This window comes from Pseudonaja textilis, chromosome 1 (genome assembly GCF_049901715.1).
Source record: "Pseudonaja textilis isolate UNSWEBS1 chromosome 1, rPseTex1.2, whole genome shotgun sequence".
Lineage (NCBI taxonomy): Eukaryota > Metazoa > Chordata > Lepidosauria > Squamata > Elapidae > Pseudonaja > Pseudonaja textilis.
Window position 1 is genome coordinate 162,449,565 of NC_141990.1, and position 23,166 is coordinate 162,472,730.

Genomic DNA, 23,166 nt, shown 5'->3' on the forward strand with positions numbered 1-23,166 from the left:
ACCCCAAATCAGGCAAAGCAGGCAGGCAGATTTAGTTGCTCACAGAATCATTCAGTGATTTATCTGTCTGCCATTGGCTAGCTCAGTCTGTCACATAAAATTTGCTTGCTGTGAGTCTGCGCTGAATAATAGAACCTTCAATCCTAAGGGAGGTTCCACAGGAAGGTTCTTCAGCAGAGCTGAAGATCTAAAGACTAGCTAGAAAGCAAAAAATCCAACCATTTCCTGCTTCCTAGCTAATCTAAATCTCCCAGCACAGCAGAACAGCTGATGGTCAGGAAAAAAAGGGAAAATAGCAATTTAGCAGGCAAGTTTTCTGGTTAAGGAGTGAGAGGGCGGGGAGGGTTCCCGTGGGCCATGTCAGTTGCACAGCCTTGTGTTTCTGCGCAGCGTGGATTAATTGCTTTGTGGGGGTGCTCTGGGGGTGAGATTTCTCTGCGGCCCACCAAAATTTTCTCATGGTCCACCGGTTGGCGACCACTGTTCTAATGAGTATGTTTTCTCCCAGAAGCAAAAATCAAAGATTTTGAAAACATCAGGAGATTATGAGCAGCTAGCCATGAAAGCCAAAGCAATGGGAGGAAACATCCAAAGAGGGATGGAGGATTCAAGAAGTAAACTGCTAGTTCAAGGAATGGTACTGTCAAAAGAATTCTAGATTCCTAGACCATGATCTACAATACCTACATGAATGGCCTCTGGCAGGGGATGGGCTACACCTTACAAGAATTGGAAAGAACATTTTTGGAAAGCAAGTGGCTCGGCTTTTCTGAAGGACTTTAAACTTGAATTGGAGAGGGAGGGAGACCAGTTTTTAGAACCTAACCTCAAACATAAATCTCAAGGCAATCATTAATGATGAGAAAGAAGGGTAACTCATATACAAAATAGGAGATGTAGGAACCAAATGCAGGATCAGTCAAAAAGGACACAGATACCTATACACTAACACAGCATGAGGAATAAACAGGGCAAACCTGAAGTCCAAGTGTGGGCACATACAACACTGTTACCTTTACAAAAACCTGGTGGCATGAACTCCATGACTGGAATGTAGTGCTAGCAGGATTTAAATTAGAATAATAGAGTTGGAAGGGACCTTGGAGGCCTTCTAGTCCAGACCCCTGCTGAGGCAGGAAACCCTATACCATTTCAGACAAATGGTTGCCCAATCTCTTCTTCAAAATTTCCAGTGTTGGAGAATTCACAACTTCTGGAGGCAAATTGTTCCACTAGTTGATTGTTCTAACTGTCAGGAAATTTCTTCTTAGTTCTAGATTGCTTCTCTCTTCGATTAGTTTCTTGTCCTGCCCTCAAGTGTTCTGGAGAATAGCTTGACTCCCTCTCCTTTGTGGCAGCCCCTGAGATATGACAACACTGCTATCATGTCACCCCTAGTCCTTCTTTTCATTAAACTAGACATACCCAATTCCAGCAACTGTTCTTTATATATTTTAGTCTCCAGCCCCCTAATCATCTTTGTTGTTCTTCTCTGCACTTTTTCTAGAGTCTTAACATCTTTTTTACACCATGGCGACCAAAATTGGGTGCAGTATTGCAAGTGTGGCCTTACCAAGGCATTATAAAGTTAAACTTCATATGATCTTGATTCTATTCCTCTGTTAATGCAGCCTAGAACTGTGTTGGTGTTTTTGGCAGGTGTAGCACATTGCTGGCTCGTATTTAAGTGATTATCCACTAGGACTCCAAGATCTCTCTCACAGTTACTACTATTGAGTGAGGTACCACCTATACTGTATCTGTGCATTTGGTTTTTCTTGCCTAAATGTAGAATCTTACTTTTTTCACCAATGAGTTTCATTTTATTAGATAGCACCCAGTGTTCAAGTCTGTCAAGATCCTTCTGAATCTTAAGCCTATCTTCTGGAGTGTTGGCTATTCCTGACAGCTTGATGTCATCTGCAAATTTGATGAGTTCCCCATCTATCCCCTCATTAAATCATTGGTGAAGATGTTGAAGAGTACTGGGCCTAAAACAGAGCCTTGGGATCCCCACTGCATACTTCCCTCCGTGTAAGTGCAGTTCCATTGAGGACTACTCATTGGGTGCAGTTGGTCAGCCAGTTATAAATCTATCTGGTTCTGATTTTGTCTAACCCAGATGGAATCGTAACTGGCTGACCAACCACACTCAATGAATTTGTTCAATAGAAACAGACCTAACAAAAAGGAGATGGAGTTCTTTTATATAAAAAATAAGCACGCCTCTACAGAAATGTAGAAAATGAAATATGAAAATCTTGGATGCATTTGAGTTAATATAAAAGGGGAAAAAAACGTTGCCATGAGTATATATTATAAACCACCCAACCAAACAGAGAAAATAGATTAACTTTTTGCTAATTAGTTAACTAAGGTGTGCAGGTGTGCAGTTTTAATTACACTGACCTCAACAGGGAAATGCTACACAAAGTGGGAGATCAAACAGATTCCTGACAAACCTAGGAGACCCCTTCCCCTTTGGGAAGCAGACGGTCAGCTATACTGGACTTCGGTTTTACTAATAGGGATAAAAAGATAGAGGGGGTTCAAGATGTGGGCACTTTGGAGGAGAGTGATTATGTCATATTGGAATTCCATATAACACAGGCACAAATAATAGAACAAAATCAAATAAGTTTCTTAGACTTTAAGAGAGCTTATTTCAAACAACTTAGAAAATGATTAGGAAGGATTCCATCAATGGAAATCTGAAAGGAGAAACAACTCAGGAAGCTTGGGAACACTAAAAAAATGAGATTATAAAAGCCCAGTCTGGAGCAATACCACTGAGAAAGAAAAATAAGAGACTCCAGATGAAATCAGCCTGGTTGCAGAAAGAGCTCTCTGATAAGTCAAGAGAGAGAAAGAACAAGTATAAAAAATGGAAAGAGGGGAACATAACTAAAACAAATAGTTAACTAAGCAAATAGCTGAAATCTGCAAAGTCAAAGTCAGGAAAGCTATGGTTCAGAGTGAACTACGGTATGCAACAAATGTAAAAAAAAAAAAGAGCAATAAGTTTCAACATGTAAAAAACAAAATAGTCAAGGAAAGATACAGATTCTAATGGCAAGGAGATGAAAGATAATGGGGAGAAAGTGGAACTGCTTATTTCATGATTTGCATCTGTTTTTACACAAAGGAAAAAATTGTCCAACTTGTCAAAAGAAACAACCCAGCCCATGGTTGATGTATCAACCATATTCCAGTCCCAAACCTGAATAAATGGGGAAGGTTAGGGAAAGCACTGGCGAACTATCCTGTAAAAAAATCACCAGAACACTTAATGGCAATAAATTAACATGACTCAGATATGGATACCAACAGTGGACCCTCCAGGCTGGAGGGTAGCCTGCAAGCTACTGGAGAAGAACAATGACTAGCTTTTAGTAATTAGGGATTTATGATGACGTTGGAGGAAAGTCTTTGGAAAACCCAACAATGTATGGTGCCCATGACAGAAGAGGTCATCTATGCTGTACAAAGTTATATCAAATTGGAATGTGGAATGTTAGAGGAATGTCCCTTAGGAAGCCTGAGGGAAATGTAAATGTAAAAAGAGAAATATTTCGGGTATTATATATATGCATCATGTTTTATATTATTGTATATAAACAAGTTTCTTCTATAAATGCATCCTGCTACTAAATTATTTACTTGTGTGCTGGTTGGATTAGGGCAAACTCTGACACCACTAAAGAGAGAAAATGGCAAGGAAGTAACAGGCAGTGAAGAGAAAGCAGAGTTGCTTAACTCATTCTTCATGGTGGTCTTCATGCAAAAAGAAACAATTGTCCAATCTACTAAAAATATATCTGTAAAAGGAAAACTAGAAATAAAAATTAAAATAAGCAAAAAAATGGTAAGCGAACACCTGTCTGATCTTGATGAATCACCAGGAACTGACAGATTATATCCCAGAGATCTAAAGGAGCTGGCAGATTTATCTCAGAACTACTGTACCACATCTTCCCAAACTCCTGGAGCACTGGGGAACTACCAGAGGACTGGAAAAGAACTGATGTGGTTCCCATCTTCAAAAAAGGGGGAAAAAAACAGACCCAGGAAACTACAGATCAATCAGTCTACCATCAATACCTGGGAAGATACTGGAAAAAGATAATTAAAAAAACCCCACAGATCTGCCAACATCTAGAAATGAGTAAAGTAATAACTAGAAGTCAACATGACTTGTTAAAAATAGATCATGCCAAACCAATCTTATTTCATTCTTCAACATAGTGATTAAATTAGTAGACCAGAGAAATACTGTGGACATAATATACTTAAACTTCAGCAAGGCATTTGACAAAGTAGACCACAACCTATTTCTCGGTAAGCTAGAAAAAAGTGGATAGATAGAATCATCTCCAGGTGGATTTGCAACTGGCTGACGAACCATATTCAATGAGTAGTCCTTAATGGTACTACATCTACATGGAAGGAAGTAAGCAGTGGGGTACCACAAGATTCCCTCCTAGGCCCAGCACTCTTCAATATCTTCATAAACCAATATCTTCAATATCTTCATCTAGGAATAGCTAACACCCTAATGATAGACACAAGATCCAGATGGAACACTGGGTCCTATCTAACAAAAGGAAATTCAGTGTAGAGAAAAGTAAAGTCCTACACTTAGGGGAAAAAAATGAAAAGTACACATATAGACTGGGTGAAAACAGGCTTAATAGCAGTAAACTGTGAGAGGGATCTTGAATCTTAGTGGACAACCAGCTAAATATGAACCAGCAGTGTTCAGCGGCAGCCAAAAAAGCCAATGCAATCGTAAGTTGCATTAACAGAGGGATACAGTCAAGATCAAGTGAGGTACTAATATCACTCTATAAAACTTTAACAAGACCACACCTAGAGAACTGCATCCAGATTTGGTCACCACACTATAAAAAGATGTTGAGAAGAACATGGCAACCAGAATGATTAGGGGACTGCAGATTAAAACATATGAAGAACGGTTACAGGAACTGGGCCTGGCTAGTCTAGTGAAGAGAAGGACCAGGGGAGACATGATGGTGGTCTTCCAATATTTGAGGGGCTGCCACAGAGAGGAGGGGGTCAAGCTATTTTTAAGGCACCTGTAGGCCAGACAAGGAATAAGGATAGAAACTGATCAAGGAGAGATTCAGCCTAGAAATAAGGGTAATTTTTCTGACAATGAGAATAATCAACCAATGGAACAGCTTGCCTTTGGAAGTTGTGGGAGCTTCATTACTTGAGACTTTCAAAAAGAGATTGGACTGTCATTTGTCAGAAATGATGTGGGATCTCCTGCTTGGGTGGGGGTTGGACTAGATGACCTACAAGGTCTCTTTCAATTCTGTTAAGCTATATCTGAGGAAGGGTTTAACAATTCAGTACATTCTGCTGAAAGCAAAGCACAACCCATCAGAGATGGTATTCAGCAGGTTCTGACCAGTTCTGGAGAACCGGTAGCGGAAATGTTGAGTAGTTCAAAGAACCAGCAAGTCCCACCTCTGATTGGAGATTTTACAGTATCCTTCCCCTGCCATGCCCACCAAGCCACGCCCCCAGAACCGGTAGTAAAAAAAATTGAATCCCACCACTGTAACCCATGCTCTTGGTTGGACATTTGATTTATGTCTGCAGTTTCTCAAAGTGACTCAAGGTAAAACTACACTTAACACAAAGTCAGGGGATTAAAAAAAATAATGCTGTGTATAGTGCCCCCCTCCCCAAATTCTCACCACAATCTCAGGTTTTACAGATACAGGAATACCTATGCATTTCCTTGGCCTGTAGGCAGGAGGAGTGGGGGGTGGGGGTGTTCTCTGTCTGCTTACTTCCCTCCCTCCTGACATTCTGATCGATTGGGCAGCAGCACACCTCAACTTCACACATTGTTGCTTTGTCTGGTGGGCTGTGAATCAGCCAGCGATCCTGCACAGCATTCCAACATCCTGGCTTGTTAGATACGGCCTTCAGACTTGATTTGTTTTGTTTTTCTTGTTAACCAACTGCAACCTTTCTGTTGAATGCCTGATAGCAGTGCTTCTTTTCAGAGGAACATCAGAGAAGTACATAGACAGGCAGTTGACTGTGATAATGACAGCTACTAAATAATTTACTTTTAATATAGGTATTATTACAGTTATTACAGTTCATTGTCTGACATGCCCTTCTTGAATATGCATTGCTTTTATCAGCCATGACAGAAATATAGCAATTTCAGATACTCTTGCATGGGCCCTGTGTCACCACAGTTCTGTCAAGAGGGAGCTAAAAATCATGTGCTTCCATTTGACATGTTCAGTTTCTCTTGTCTGGCTTCAGAAGCTGGGTGTTGTACTGTAAGCTAGCAGGTTTGCAGAGAAGAAGGTGCGTTACTAAAATACTTTCATCTGCCCATATATTCAAGTTATGTACAGAATGTTAGAAATTACAGAACTCTTTATTTTTCAGAAAACCACCACTAATCCAGTTGCTACATGGGATGCTACTACTCACTGCTTTTAGGGGGAGGATAAGGTTCTTTTGAAAACTGGGATATGTGTGTGCGCATGTGTGCATGTCCACATTAATTAAGAACCTGTTTTTTGTAAAAATTGAGCAGCTCATTATGACGGAGTAGCTTCAATGCCAAACAGTTTTAGGATGTTTATGTAACACTTTCAGCAGAGCACTTCTTAAGGGAAAGCAAATTGGGGGATGCTGTGTATGCCTTCCCATTTATGGAGAGGGATAAAATCTTATCATTCCTTTCATTTTTTTTTCTCTTGCTAAGGCATATTAAATAGATTTAGGTTAGGATTGTCATAGATTTGGGAAGAAAGAAACCTCTTTTCTGCTATTTGACTCCGATATTTTAGCAGTAGTCCTGTTTATTATACTTGCAAACAAAATGAATACAAATCAATCTATGTATTTGATCATCTATATCATCAAGACTGCAACAATTCCCAGTTATCTCAGCCAGCAAGATGCTGAAAGGGGTTAGAAACTGCTTTCAGCCTACTTTTCTTACCTAGCAAGATGATTTAAATTTTCTTTTCATCTTTGAAAATATGACGTACTGTTTGTCATTTAATAAGTATTCTCTTTATTCCATACATGGCATTCCTAAAAAATGTTCTACAGTGTTGGGGGCAAAACCAAACAATATGCCTTCCCAATTCAATACATTCCTCAATACATTCCTAAAAGAGAAGAGAATTCTTTTAATTGTGATTTTTGAGACAGTTATCACTTAATCACTGGCTCATACTTGATAATCCAAATGTTATAGGAAATTTCATCCTTTGATTTGCTGAAGTAAAGACATATTATGTCTGTAGTATTCTGGCAATCTACGTCAGGTTCTCCCTAATCCATAAAGAAGATGCAATTAGCCTGCCAAGATTTATTCCTGACAATTCGATGCTAGCCTCCCCTAATAGATTTACAATGGTGCTTACATATTGTTTACTTTGACCATTTGCTTTAGACTCTTCCAAAACTTCAGTGCAAACTAGTCAATCTCCTTTTTCCTCTGTTAGGGACAAGATTATCCTTCAACTACTTTATCTGTTCTCCAGGATTTTTCAAAAGAGAATGGAGAGACAGTCAGCCAGGCTATCAAGTGCAATACATTGGAGTTCTGAACTTAAAGTATGCTGCAGATTTTAAAAAGACCAATTGCCAATGATACATTTCAGCCTTGGAAACAGAATTGATTATAATGTTTTGCCAAAGTTTTGCTATATGTTAGTGGCTGCTTACAGTCTTAAATTGCCTGGGAAAATACACACTTACATGAAAAGCATTATACTTATAGCACAAACATTTGTTAATATAATTGACTGAAACCTTTTAATGGAGACTTAGCAAGGGAGCAGATGTTTGATATTTCTAAAACAAATGTTCTCATAATTAATTGGTCATTAGTGTTTGACAAGGTTATTAAGACAGCTATTAGCTAGAAGATGGGAGAGTTTGTTGCAACAATCAAAACTAGATTTTATTATACTCATCTGAAAACAACAGCTCTTCATACTAAACACAATAAAACATACAGATGTTCCATTTGTCACACTACAGGTAGGATGGGCATTTTTCGTACTGAAAGCTAATCTATATTTTTTCCATGTTATATCAAAACTTATGAAATATTTTGTTAATTTATTTTTGATTTTGATTCAAAATGCTTAGTTATGTAGTTTATACTGGCTATTTGTCTATTTCATTTCAGAATAATAAATATGACTTATTTATGCACTATCTGTAAGTTGAGTAAATTATGTTTCAGCAGGTAGACAGTGAGGATATAAATTATATGAATGATACTAAACCACACAAAATTAGAATGTGTTGACCACCACAAGATGTGTCTTTGATTACTACATGGAAATAGCTAGCAACAAAAGATATATGCAGCTTACAACTGCTTTTGGTTGAAAAAAATCTGGAAGTTGTTATTTTTCTTTCTGTTTTCAAACTTAAGATGAAAAAGCAGGGATGTATATGTAAACATAGAAATCAGAATGTGTCTATCCTGCTTAGCTGCACTTGAAAATAAACTGCATCCCTTCAGACATTCTCTCTTAGGTAGACTGCATTGATCAAGTCCTGTTTAAAATTGCATATTCATGTTTGGGTAACTTTATGGCAGAATATTTAGTTAAGATTTCTTCTTCTGAGCACTGAAATGCTTGCCTTATGCCAGCAGCCTGTATATGATGACAGGAGCCATTTTTCTGATAAGCCTCGCCATGACAATTCTGGTTAGAATATAAACCTAGAGATTACATTTTTGACTTGATCAGCAAGCGGATATGAATAAAAAAGAATGCCAAGAAGCCATTTGAATACAATTCCCACCGTTATTACTACCAATGGAATCATGTTGTGGCTATTTCCACAAAATTACAAACTCATTCTAATTAGTTTAACTTTAATCTCATTATTGATAACTCAAACTTTGGACTGGGAGAAAACATGTTGTTAAAAGAGTTTTGTTTTAAAACAAAAGCTGAGATCAAACAACCCTATTCATCCTACTGACTAATTTTGCAAAAGTACTTAATCTTGCTGGGAAAAGCAGTGCCAGTTCCCTGACTATGGGAGGTGAGGTGAGGTGGGTACTGAGCCTGGTAGGTGCTGCGTTTCTGTGGCAAGTCCTGGTCCTCTGGAATAGATTCCCACTGAAAGTTATATTAGTTCACTTTAACCATCTTCCAAAAACAATTGACACTACACCTGAGAGTATTGGGCACTCTGGATTGTCTGTTTCATTTCCTCCTCTATTGTCGGAGAAATGAAGCCGAATGGGGGATATTATATTTTATTAAACAGCTCACTGAGTAAGAGAAGAAAATCAGAATAGGGTTGGAAGGGTTCTTGGAGTTCTTCTAGTCCAACCCCCTGCTCAAACAGGAGACCCTAGATTCATTTCAGACAAGTGGCTGTTCAATTTTTTTCTTTAAAATTTTCTGTGATGAAGCACCCACAGCATTCTGATGGCACATCTGAAGTATATATGCCCATGACTAATAGTGCTCTGCAGCTACTTCCAGGGGGTTTATTGGGCTCTCCAACCTACCAAACTTTTTTTTCTTCAAGATGTTTGAAAAATAGCTGAATGGGCCAAAATCATATTCCAAAATCAAGAACCAAACTGTGGTATCAACTTCATTTACAAATGTTTCTGAGCACCAGAAACATAAGAATGAGATTGGATATTAAAGAGCATGATCACTGTGGGTGTGTATTGAGATTCCACCTCTCCATGCTACTACTGTTCTGACTGTTTCAAACACATCCATGATGGAGGCTCTTTTGTGAGGACACCCTAACAAGCCATCCAAATTCCAAATGTGCTAATTGTCTATGTTCTAGCTGAAGGAATTCTAGTACAGTGATACCTTGGTACTCAACTGTTTTGAAACTCTTTAAATTTGATATTCAATGCATTTTGTAAACATTTTTTCCTGGTTCTCATCATACGTTTGGTACTCAATGCACAAGCTAGAACTTATCAGGGTTCCTTATGACTCACTACATTATTCCTTAGGAGAAAAATTTGTTTGGTACTCATTGCACTTCCTAGAACCAATTTATGATGAGTACTGAGATACCATTGTAGTTCTCAAAGCATTTTTTCCAGTTGAATACAGTTGTTTGATTACTACCAATCTCTGTTCAACTACTCCTTTTTCCTTAGGTAAATAATTGTGCATACATTGGCCATGAACTAAACTAATTTTTCAGTTTGTTCCTCATATTTGTAGAAAGTTATTAGTTTCCTTCACAGATTGGGCAATCCTATTACAGTATTCTTAATTTATATTGTAGAATCTTGCTCTGTGTTGCCAGAACTATAAAATGAAAAGAGAAATTGTAAATTCAGTTGCCACTTTGGTGTGTCATGCTAAAAACATATCTTTGAAATGTATAACATTTGTCCCTTTTTTCTTATTTTATTATTGCCTAGAAATACCGGAGACTCAATTATTGCTTTATGACTGGGCTTCTTTGAGCCAACCCATCCCTCTGTCTGACATAAAATTTCCTCTTGTCCACTCCTCCAACTAAAATGACCAGAGGTGCAGAGGTTGACCTCTTTGTGAAAATCTAGGAGGGTAGTTAGCATGAAGCAACCCTCAAACTTTTCCCAATGCAAGTTATAAGCTCATGTAAGTCTATAACAGTGGTCCATGAGAAAATTTTGGTGGCCCACAGAGAAATGTCCCCACAAAGAAATGTCCCCACAAAACACCCCCCAAAGCAATTAATCCAGGCTTAATCCACCCGCTGGCTCCCACCCTTTGGCTGAGCGCAAACCTGCAAAAATCAGCACAGCCTTCACCGGCCAGGACGAAGTAATGGTGCTGTTGCAGCAAGAGGAGGCTGGCGGCACAGGCATGCTGAAGCGGCAATGGAGATGGCTGGAAAGTGCAGGAGTGCCAGACTACTTGCATTTGTGCAGCACTCTCACACCTTCCAGTTTGCCTCTCCTGGCCTGGGCTCTTCCTCTATGGCCATGGACTGTAGGGACGGCCCAGGGCAGGAAAAGTACTGGCTGGTGAGGGTGGGAGTGGGCAAGTCTGTGCTCACCATCCAATTCACAGGTCCGGAATGGGGCATCAGCATCAGTTTTCTCGTCCCTGTCGGCGCTCTGCTCTGCTGCCCCCCCCATGGCCCCAGCCATTGCTGCCTGGGGAAAGCACAGGAAAAGCGAGCAGAAGCATAGCTCTCACTGAGGCAAAAGAACTCAGATCGAAGAAGGCACAGGCAAGAGAAGACAGAAGCTGCCGCCTTTGAAAAGTGCCATTTTCTGTTGTCTGTGCCTTCCGATCTCCGCTCTTTCCCCCAGCAGGAGCTATTTCTGCTCGCTTTCTTTTCCTGGAAGTGGGAGGGCAGCAGAGACATCAGGGCTGCTCTCCCCCGCCTCAGCAAGCCAGGCCTGGAGGAATGCAAAGAATTGAGGGCGAGCACCGGAGGAAGGTGTTTGGAAATGCCAACACACATTTCCAGCGGGCTCTCCTCTGCCCTGAAGTTGGATTGAGTGATGGGAAGGGAGCAGGGGGAAGGGTACGAGGGAAGGAGAAGCCCAGCTGGCTTTCCTTTGGCATGGGGTGCGGGGGGAGAGAAGAGACTAAATGCACAGACCAAAAGAGTGCCGAGGAAGATGGGTTCCTAATAACTAGCCTGTTTGTGCAGGCGAGAGCTCCAGCTTTTCTGGGCTCAACACCCTGCCTTCTGCCTCCACACAGGGAGGGATCCTTCTCTGCTTGGAAGCGGTAGGAGAAACCAGGAGCTTAGCCTCGGGAAGTCCTCTTGTGTGGAGGCCAAAGGGAGGGTGTTGCCTAGTTATTAGGAGCCCATCTTCGTCGGCACTTCCAGCCCGGCCCTCCTTCCCTCCCCCAACTCCAGGCAGCCACACCTGGCGAACGAGGGAGAGGTTTCTACTGACATGGGGGAGAACATGCTTTTCTTCCATTTGAGGGGGAGCCAGTTCCTCCCCATCCAGATCTTCCAAGCTTCCAGGCACCATGTGGCTCTTAAATCCTCCCTGTTCCCCCCCTGCCCCCAAGAATGAGAGAGGCCCGTCCTTTCCCTTCGCTCTGTCCATAGTTATGATTAAACATTTATGATTTTGTTATAATTAAATAAGCATTTTTATTATATATATATATATATATATAATTATTTTTTAAAATATTAAATTTATATTTAATATAAAATATTTTTTTTATATTATCTTTTTTTAAAAAAAATCATATTAGTGGTCCTTGGGATTTAAAAGTATGAGTTTGGTGGTCCCTGAGGTCAAAAAGGTTGGCGACCCCTGGTCTATAAGATACTTTTCTTTGGATTATTTTATTTTGGAATCTATTTATAAGTAGATTTTTGTCCATAATTGGAATGTTTTCACGGAAATATTCTTAATAAGCATGCAACTCAGAACCTGTCATATGTGGAAAGATTTATTTCAAAATGTTATTTTACTGGATAAATAATTTCACTAATCAACAACTCAGTTCATTTCTCCCAGATGTAGAATGTCAATTTCCACTGATTACTTAGTCTGATGAGTTTTTGTCCACTGATATTTCAGCTTAATTCATATGCAAGTTTCTTTGTGAGGAAGTGTCAGTCTTACAAGGTAGACAGAAAACATGATCAGAGAGCTAATTCTACTTTATTACAAGGTTGCCTTAATCGAATCTTGCAGATCTGAGCATACCTGGGTCTCCCCACCCTCTTTGCAACCCCCAAACTAGGGAGGGTCTCTTCTGAGCTCCTTCCACTGCAAGAATTTCTCAGTTACTCCTTTAGTTGTGTCCCTTTTGTCCTGTCTCTCAAGGCCATTCCCACATATCATTACTGGAAGGATTCTTTATATAGCTCAGGCAATTTGTGCTGTAGTATCTTAAATTGCAAACTGAAGTGGATTTATTATTTTGAAAGGTGATTACTTATCCTATATGGAGAACCATTTCATGTGAACAAATTGCAACATCAAAACAACAGTATTCAGCCATGCTTTTATGGAGCTACAGTTATGCAAATAGCATATAAGAGTTCACACATTCAAACTTTCATGACAAGATCTTCATAGCAATGTTCACAACAATCCAACCAATAGTGTTTAGTAATTCTCTAATAATAATGGGAAGGGGTGAACAATTTCCACTAGAACTGACCATCAGAGCAGACTGGAAATTTGAAGAAGGTATTTGAAATATCCTAAAGCAGATAATTTTTTCATACACATAAGAATTCCCAGTTATTCCATATTATGACCTGTGTGAGAAAGAGAAAATATGGTTCTTTTCCAATTTTCATTTATTGTAATAAAATATGTTTAGCTGTCTTACTAAAATTTTATTTTATCAAAATATTTTTTTTTATTTATTAAATTATTTTCATCCCCCTGAAATGGTTTTTTTGGATTTCATACAGTAGTAGTACATGGTTTGCAATGCACTGTGCTTTGGAAGTACTTTTCACATTTCTCAATGACAGAACCATGTTAGTAAGAGCTGCAGCAACTTGGAGTAAGCTTGCTTAAGAAATGAAGAAGACAAAATCACCCTTCACCAGTGATTCTACTGACAAGGAACAACAGGGGAACAAAGCAATCTGGAATAAGAATGCCTTGGAATTATAATTTCTCTTACAATCTTTCTAGTCTCTTAACTAAATTTGCCTAGATTGTGCCCACAATGTGCAAATTACTGATTATGAATATTTTTCTGCAATGACATGAGTAAAATAGCAGTTTTCTTCTGTATTATCCTGATGGAAGGAGCAAAGAGCCATAACAAATAATCTTTAAAATAATATATAATTGATAGTAAATACCAAGAGTCATTAAATCTAAAGTATGTCTTTACATAGAGAACAAAGTGATGAATGTTAGGGCCACATTGGTAGCATTACTAAAAAATTTCATTCAAGCTTTGGAATGGAAATCTTGGAGAACTATACTTAAAGAACCCTTGAGCAAAAATCATTTTGGGCAGGAATTCGGATGAAAGCATACATGACAGATGACTGTCCATTTTGTTTGAATACTTCAGTGAAGGCAAATTTGTTTTCCTATCAATTAATCCCTTATTGCTACTCTGACATGACAGAGAATCATTTCACTTTCCTCATGTGACATCCATTCGGATATTTGAAGTATACTGTCACAGTGTCACATTCTCCCCGAGTGTTCTTTAGACTAAACATTCTAATTCCTTCAAACTCTTCTCATGGGACTTGACAGCTAACCCCTTGATCATATTCCTTGGTTATTTCTAAGCATATTCCATGTTGCCTGAATTCTTCCAAAAGCCTAGTGTCTATAACTTAAGATAGTATTTGGGATCTGGTTAATGAAAATAAAATGGAGCAACTTTCTTTCATAATTTTAAAACTATATTTCTGTTACAATATGTAGTCTAATATTACATTTGCCTTTTTTGAAGCAATGTCACATTGCAGACACTTAGCTTATTATTAATCAAATATTTTCAGAAATATTATTACTAGACCAGACATCCCTTGTTGCACATTATATATTTTGTTTGCTTCATTGAACAAGTTTGCATTTCTCTCACTAAGTTTCGGTAAGCCAAACAGCTAAAGTGGTGTCTATATTATAAACAAGAAGTCTAATATATATATTTTTAGAAGAAATATTTGGACTGACATACTTCTTTGAGTTAATTCATAGCTCTGGGCTTTATTTCATCCAAGGATTTTGAACAGAAAAGTATACACTTAAACATTAGTTTAAATGGAAACCCTACAACCGTATACCTATGAAGTAAGATTGGTAATTGTGTTTCCTTTTCATATCCTATTTTTCTCTGACCTATCCATTAACTAGTATGGCAGATCACCAACTATTTACAGAAATTACAACTAATGTTATAATGAGGTTGGGGGGAGTCTATGTAAAACCTGATTAATCCAGCATTGAACACTGTCTGTACATAGTCAACTGTACATAATCAACCAAGTGATTACATCAATAAACATTTTTTGGTCTTACCTTAAACTCCTCTAGGATTTTGTAACTTTTCCCATGGTATTCACAAAAGTTCTTCACTTCTTTGCATTCTGGACAACATCCATTGTGTTCTACTTTAGTACACTTTGGGTGGATTTTGGGGCATTCTGGTTGGTCACAAATAGGCCCATCCTCGGTACAAATACATGGACAGTTGGAATGCCCAGGGAAAAAACGCTCCCCAAGTTTGTATACAAAACCACTGTCATCTACACATCCTTTCCCCCGATAGTCATCAAAAATCAGATTATTATCATTATTTGAAATCTGGTCACCTTCATCAGCAGGGTAGTCTTCATGATTGAAAGCAGCTGGAGTGACCAAAGAAGGAATTAGCAACAGAAATATGTAGGCTTCATGAATATGAAGAGCCATTCCCCCTCCTGAGCTTCTGAGTATGGTGCTTATATCAGATATGTATGGATGCTTCCATGGAGAGGCCAATGTGATACACTGAAAACATATATATAAAAAAGAAATTGAAACATGTTTTTCCCCCCTCAAAAAATGCATTTCCCCCTACTCCTTTGTGCCTTCCATCTACCAGGCTTTAGCTCATTAGAAATCCTGTCTTCTATCAATTCTTAAAATAGCAAAGTAAACCAGTCCATATTTCCATCCTGACTCTAGTAATAACAAACAGGAAAACATGCATGTAACCTGAATAGTCTTCAAGTTGCACAGGCTCTTTTCTGTTGCAAGGAAATCTTAATTCATCTTGATTTCAATGGCATATGCTCTGTGCATTTCAATATTTTAGTTTAAAAGTAAAATAGAACAATATTCTCACTAAATTAAAGAAATAATGCAAAACATTTCCTTGCCATGTTTTTGATTCAAGCTTTTCTTCATATGATACATTGTTATAAATAGAAAAGTATGAGAAAATGTTATTCACATTTGGTCATTTTGCCTGTTAGTTAAAAAAGATGAAAATAAGATGCTGCATCTTTACATTTTTACATCTTTACATTTTATCTAATTACCAAGTTGAATATTTATATTGTAAACAATTGCAAATCAAACTTATTTTATTGGATAGCTTGCACATTTATCAGTACAGACATAGTTCTTTTTGCTTTTACTAAATTGCTGTAAATGATACTTTTAAGAATGGGACAAAGCAAAGATATTGCTTCCAACCCAGGTTAAGTGTCCAACACCATTCAAAATATGTATTTTCATGAAAAATAAAATGAAAAGAGCATTTGCATTTTAAAGATCCTTTACAACCAAATTATATTTAAGATACTAGGAGTTTTAATTACTTAAGATTGCTGAATCTTTATACTGTATATTGTAATCTGTCCTTAAAACAGGTTCATCCTGGCCTCTTCTTAGTAAGACCTCCATTGTGCTCTCCTGAAGATTGACGTCACATCAAGATCCAGTAGTAGTTGCCCATATCTGTGCTTATACTTGTAGCTACCAGCTGTTTTTCTCCTGCTTTTACATTTTCGGTCTCTTTTTTAGGTTTCAGAAATGGCATTTCATCAAATTATTACAAATGTGATACCTTACTCACCATATGCAGTTCAAAGCCAGTAGGTGAATAGGATTTCTCGGTAGGCCATGTCACTTCATTTTCTTATACATCCATATGTGCATGGAGAACCAATAATTCACACCACATGTTTCATTTGAAATTGCAGAAAGCCTTGTTGCTTTGTTAAACATTACTTCTATTCTCCTGTTTTCCTGTTGATTATAGTCAATAATGTACCCCTCACATTGGTACATTACTCTGACTCTGGTACAGGTTCTCTAACCAAAGATTTGAAGATTGATATGGTAGGATTCCCTCTTTTTTATGAATTTGGACAGTAAAATATCTTATGATGAAATAATTTCTAACAAAATTTATAATAAAATGCTCTATTGTCAAGTGATGTTTTGATTCATTGCATATGAAACATGCAACTGCAAATTAAACAATAGCCTAGCCTATTCTGCTTGTCTGATACTATGGGATCAAATGGATTAGTAATTAATATTATACCAGTGTGCAGATTCCAATAGCAATAGAATTATGGTTTTCATACAAATAAATGCAAAATGTATATATATTATTTTATATATTTATGTTGATTTATATATTATTTCACTGCCCAACAGAAATGACTCAGAGAATAGGCAATCTTTGTATATTACAGAACTAGTAAAATAATTTGGTTAACAAAGTAGGCTCTTAAAATGCTTCTATAAAGAAGGACTATGCATTTCAAAAGCTTGCTGTCTCATTGCTTATGCTCTAGGACATGATTTTACTACAATGGAAAATTTTACTGCAATTATGGGAGCCTTTCTTACAATCACAGTATTTTATTTCTGGATGATATAAAAATGTTTAGCTTGCCTTTCAGCTCTGAATAGACAGTCACTTGCATTCTACAGGTAGGCTTTAGTCTGCCATACTTAAAGCTGAGGAAACTTACATTTTTTAGTGAATTCAAAAGAAGCTATTTATTATAAGGACAGCAGGATTCAATCAATTTTGTCAGACATCTGGGCAAAGGCAAAATCCATTTCAGAAAGTGGTACAAGGTTTCACTGCAGTAATTGATCATCCTAAATATTTTGCTTACAATTTATACATATTTATTTTGATGCAGAGAAAAATGGGATGATAATGAAGTTCCTTGATTAAAAATCAAACCCAAAACATATATTATTTACATTTATTTGGTTTTTGAAAGGAGATATTAAGGTACTATTAAATATTTGGGAAATCAACATCATTTTCTCTTAAAAATGGGTACTTACCTACTCAGAGTGAATGGTAGGAAGAGTCACAAACCACAATGGATTTGTACTTCAGCAATATAGTAGGGAAAAAAACTCTTCTTAATTATATTTGTGCGGGAGTATTATGAAAAAATTTTTTTTTCTAAAGCCTCCCATGTCATAGAAGAACCTCAGCAGATCCCCAAGAGATGTAAGCTTTAGCCAACTGTTCAAAATTCAAAGCAATCAGTCATAAAAGGGTCCAAAGATGAGACTGCTTTATACAAAATAAGAGTCCAAAACAAAACAATAAAAACAAAAAATAAAAGAATCATCGTTCCAGGATTTTACAAAATCTATTTCCTTGGTTGCAGTCTTCAGGTCCATCAAAAATAAAATTTAAAAAATCCCACTAAATCACTATATATATCAGCAAAAAGGCACACAAGGGTGGAGAATATGCTATGCTTCCAGTCCCAGAAACAGCACCAGCATGCTAGAGCTCAGAGCCAATCCAGACTGAAATGCAGTCAGCAGCACCATCATGCTATGCTGCTTTCTAGAGGCTCTTCCCCAAATAAGCAGTGGGGTTCTTGTGGCTCTTAATCACAATAACAACTTTCAGCAAGATTCAGTATCCTGGATAGCAGCAGCCCAGCATCTATTCCTCCGGAGGGCATTCCATCAAGCAGTTGGAAATCTTCAGCACCACAGACAGCAGCCTGTGACTCTCATTTTGCATCATGCAGGCAGAACGTGCCGCTCCTCTGAGCAGCAAACTCCCCCCCCCGCCTTTTCACCCCAGTCCGATGCATTTGCTCACTGGCATTAGATTTGTCCTTAGGCACTTTTCTTAAGGAAAAGGTATTTTATAAAATGCCTCCTAAATGTTATCTACATCTGATGATCACCTTCATTGAAAAAAATCTGCTTATTTTCAAGGCACTAGGAATCAGACTGCAGGACTACGTTACAGGAAGTGGAAGTAGGTAGACTGAAGCTTTCTGCATTTACTGAATGATTTGGCAAAGGTAACAACCAAGGCATTGGTCTGATTATTGCCTTGTTAATGCAGAATTCTCTCCCCCCCCCAAAAAAATTACCACATTTGCTACATGAGTCTCAGTGTGTTTGAATATGCATGCATATTTTTAAAATGTTATATGGAGAAATATTAAGCTCCTACCCACCTCCCCAAAAAATTATTCGCAGAAACTGTAGTAAGTTATATATTTTATTATTTTCACAAAATGAGACAGTCAGTTGTAGTTTTCACTATAATAACTTGAAAAGGGGTGGGGTAGGGGCTCTCTGCAGTTCATGTTTTCTGTCATTAGATGTCAATATAAAGCTATTTCTTCAGAAAAATGGCAAATTGTATATATTTTAATACATATTTAAAGCCATGAAGAAAGATACAAGAACAATAAAGTTTGGAATATTGTTTTCATTTAAGTAAAAATATAGATATTTTATTTAATGTAAAATGTAATTGTTTATTTCAGATGTTTATTTCAGATGAGGGCATTATAAGCCACCCTCAGTGCTATATTTCTCTAATAGTGGTCTCAATTCCAAATACGAATAGTGCCATCAGAACCACCTGAAATTAAATGTTCTGCCATATGATCAAATATTACACTCTGAACTTTATCTTCATGGCCCAATAAGCTGGCAAGATGTCCTGATTTGAGTTCCAAAGTCTTAACGGTTCCATCATTGCTTGCAACAGCTACAATATGACCTGTAATATAAAGTAAAAAGGTTTTAAAAATGGAAAAGCAACTCTGTCAGTGAAGTGCTCGAAATAAAACAAAAATCTTAATTTGCAACTTTCTGTATATAATGATGATCTCAGGTAACTCTGTGCTTTATTTTTAAAAAAGGCAAGTCAAACCAGTATTAGGGGAGACTGGGGGAGGAATTCCGCCTGGAAAGTACTTTGCTGATATTTTGAGTGATTTTGTTAAAATCTGCCTTAATATTTTATTTGATGAGCACTAATGATGTAATGATTCTCCATTTCTCTTAAAAGTTAGTTTCAGACAATAATAATGAGGATCTTCTGCTTTATTGCATGAATTTCACACTATGAGTTAGTTCTGAAAAGTTCTATCTGAATCCTCATGTCCCCGTACCAGTTAAACAAAAGCAGTAAATTGTATTTGAAATACATATCATTTGTATGCTGATTATGCTTATCTTTATTTCTTGGAATAATCTAGAATGTGTTGAAACACTATTTACAAAAATGGTGAACAACTGTCTGGAGTTGTAACAGGATTGATGAAGGTCAACAAAATGAAGATAAACTTGGACAAGATGGAGGCACTCTAAATAAATAATTCTACTTCAAGGTATCACCAACACAATCAATTTGCTCTTCCTCTTAAGAAATTCCTTCTAACAGTCAATCAGAATCTGCTGTTCTGTAACCTGTCCTGCACTTGGGAGTAATAAAGAAAGAATAGGATTTGGCTGTCTTCTATGCATAATTTTTGAAGTATTTGAAGTATACTATCAGACAGTTTTGTCTTTTAATATTATATATTCCTAATTCTTTTTTTAATAATGATTTTTATTAACATTTAAAAATACAAAGTTAAAATAACTAAGAAAAATAGGAAAAAGAGAAAAAGTGCAGGGGAAAAGAAATATATATATATATTTAAATATATATATATATATAAAGAAAGCACTTCCCCTTCATTAAGAAAGTAAAACAATTTCAGCAGCTACATGTATTCCCCAAATTATGACCACAACTGAGGCCAGAATTTGTTAAGTTAAACATTTGTTAAGTGAGTTTTGCTCCATTTTATGACTTTTCTTGCCATAGTTGTTAACTGAATCACTATTGTTGTTAAGTTAATGATATAGTTCTTTTTTTTTAAGAACAAGTTTTATTGATTTTTGAAGACAAACAAAACATAACACATAAAAGTATAAAACCTCCTTTCTAAGAATTACTTATAAATTTTAACAAGGCAAATAAAGCATTATTTTTTTAAAACATAGTTCCACATTATCACATTTCCATTTACACATATATATCTTTTCCAAATTTCTCATTATTTCTCCCTTCACTTTTGTTCAATTATATTTCTTTCTATCAAAGTTTTAGTAATTCTCAATCAGTCATAAGCACACAAAATACATAACCTAAAGCAAAACATTAAAAAAAAACCTCCTTAGTTATCATTTATACATATCTTTTCCCAATTTCTCTCCCTTTGATTTCATTTCTCCAAGATTTTATTAATTTACAATCAAACATAAATAATCAACACACAAAACATAAAACATAGAACTTCTTTTGAAAAGTGACTTAGCCCCAGGTTACATCTTTTTTGGCAGACCTAAATCAAATTCATGCCCACCTTATATACCCTTCATATCTTATTAACCATTTTATATTTTCTATATAACTTCTCCCATCTTTTCACTCTCCTAATTATGTTTTATTTATTTCATCTTATTTCAAAGTCATTATACTTATATCTTTTGTCCGTTCTTTACCAAACATCTATTTATCTCTTCTCTTTAACAAAAAATTTCCCCTGTAATCACTTTTAAAGTATGACGCCTTCCCCTAAAATAAAACTTAAAATAATACATAATTTCCATCCTGATTCTGCTTAGTACATTCTACATATTAAATCTTAAAATAAAAGAATAGTAAACTTATAGTATAGTTAAATGTATAATTTCTATTCTAATTCTAATTCTGATAAGTACATTGTTTTAGAATAAGAAAATAAAATACTAAGTTTATAATAACATTAAAACAATAACAAATTAAACTATAACTAAGCATTAATCATTTTACACATTCTCCTAATATTTTATTAAATATCAACATTTATCATTATTAAACATTAATATTTTATTAAATATTCCAATAAACTATTTCAAATGCAAATACTACAATACTATCTTATGCACTCTTGCAGAATCTTCTTTAATTATGCACTATCCATCATCCTTCGTCTCTAAAAAAAAATTCCTTTTTAAAATCTTGTTCTAGCCCGTGGCTTTTTTTTTCTTTTTCCCTCCCTTTCTTCTCCAATCTGGTCTTTTTGCCCCCCCCTCTCCTAGCCTCCCCCTTTTTAACTTCCCCTCTCTGTTGTAATTCTCTTTTCCATTGCTTTCTAACATTGTACCTTCTTTTCACCCTATTTTTCTTTTTCTTGGTTGTTTTATTAAATCTTAAATTCTCATTTTTCCTTCCTCTCTTCCCATTTTCTTTCTTAGTCGAACTTTTTAGTCCATTAAAGATGGCTTCTTCCTTTTCTTCTTCTTCTTCTTCTTCTCCTTCCTCCAGTATTTGCTGGTACGTAGAAATTTCTAAAAAAATTTCTAAAAAATGGAAGGCAGCTCCCAAGGAATCCTTGCCATTTTGTTGTCTTTCTTTTAATTTTTCATATTCCATTTTCAGTTCATCAACAGATGGTACCATTATAGGTTTTTAAAAACAACCCAGATGCTTTCAATCTTAAAGTAATTTCCAAATGTCAGAGTTATCAAAAAATCCAAACAAACAAAAATTATTTCCTCTTCTTCTCTTTACAGTTTTTCCTCCAGGGGCAAAATCCCAAATGTATTTTAAAAGCCGTATTACAATTAATTGATGGTCTTGTAATCTTCAAGGCGTCTCCTCCAACAAAGTTTTTTTAAAAATTTTTTAGTCCTCTCCTTCCCACTTGTAACAAAGAGCTTATTTTTACCTTTAAAAAGCAGGTTTTCTGTGCTCCTTTGCTTTCTCCGTAAGGAAGGGGAGTGAGCTTTACTTCAGCACTTTTGCCGATGTAACAAATTCTTTTGGAAACAAATGTATCAATCCAAAGTCAGGTTTCCAGGGTGTTTTAAAAGTAACTTAATGTCCCGGTTCAGCCAAGAAAACTCCTTCTGACTCTTCCTCCTGCGCAATCTTATCCGGTTGAAGATTTCTTTGTGGCTGCCATTACTGACAGCCGCTCCACAGCCTCAGGAAAAAGGAGTCTAGCCGGCTGGGGAAGGGGGGTGCGATATTCCCAGACCCCTGCCCGGATCTCCTCTGTCTTCCGCTGCCCCTTCAGGGCAGCGACAACCCCCAAATCCAGTTGGATCGGGGGTACCTCGATGGCGAGTGCAGCAGGGACCCGCAGAGAAGCGGATTCCTGCCGCCGCCGAAGCCTTGCAACCAGAAGTTCAATGATATAGTTCTTAAGTACATCTGGTTTCTCCACTGACTTTGCTTGTCAGAAATTGCAAAAGGTGATCACACACTCCCAGGACATTGCAACCATCTTAAATATGAATCAGTTACCAAGCATCTGAATTTTGGTCATGTGACCACAGGGATGCTGCAATGGTTATAAGTGTGAAAAATGGTCATGAGACACTTTTTCAGTGCCATTATTACTTCAAACAGTCACTAA

General features: G+C 36.9%; 2 protein-coding genes across 6 annotated transcripts in view; both read right to left on the bottom strand.

Annotated features, from left to right (window-relative positions):
* VWC2L (von Willebrand factor C domain containing 2 like) overlaps positions 1–18,764 on the bottom strand; it is a 130,540-nt gene extending 111,776 nt beyond the window's left edge. For 2 of the 3 annotated variants that reach the window (XR_015740693.1, XM_026707823.2), the window contains exons 1-2: positions 17,786–18,760; positions 15,005–15,475 (exon numbers count right to left, since the gene is read on the bottom strand). Coding sequence is in view for 2 of the 3 variants with exons in the window: in XM_026707823.2 (XP_026563608.1) it covers positions 15,005–15,397 (393 nt within the window). In the remaining variant the exon portion in view is untranslated. Of the gene's footprint in view, positions 1–15,004; positions 15,476–17,785 lie in introns of all 3 variants that reach the window. The other variant, XM_087919618.1, reaches the window with a different exon arrangement.
* Positions 18,765–18,962: 198 nt separating this feature from the next.
* Positions 18,963–23,166, bottom strand: part of SPAG16 (sperm associated antigen 16) — a 173,518-nt gene continuing 169,314 nt past the window's right edge. For all 3 annotated transcript variants that reach the window (XM_087919614.1, XM_087919613.1, XM_087919615.1), the window contains one exon: positions 18,963–19,490. In XM_087919614.1, coding sequence (XP_087775740.1) covers positions 19,315–19,490 — 176 coding nt within the window. In that variant the 3' untranslated portion in view covers positions 18,963–19,314. The remainder of the gene's footprint in view (positions 19,491–23,166) is intronic.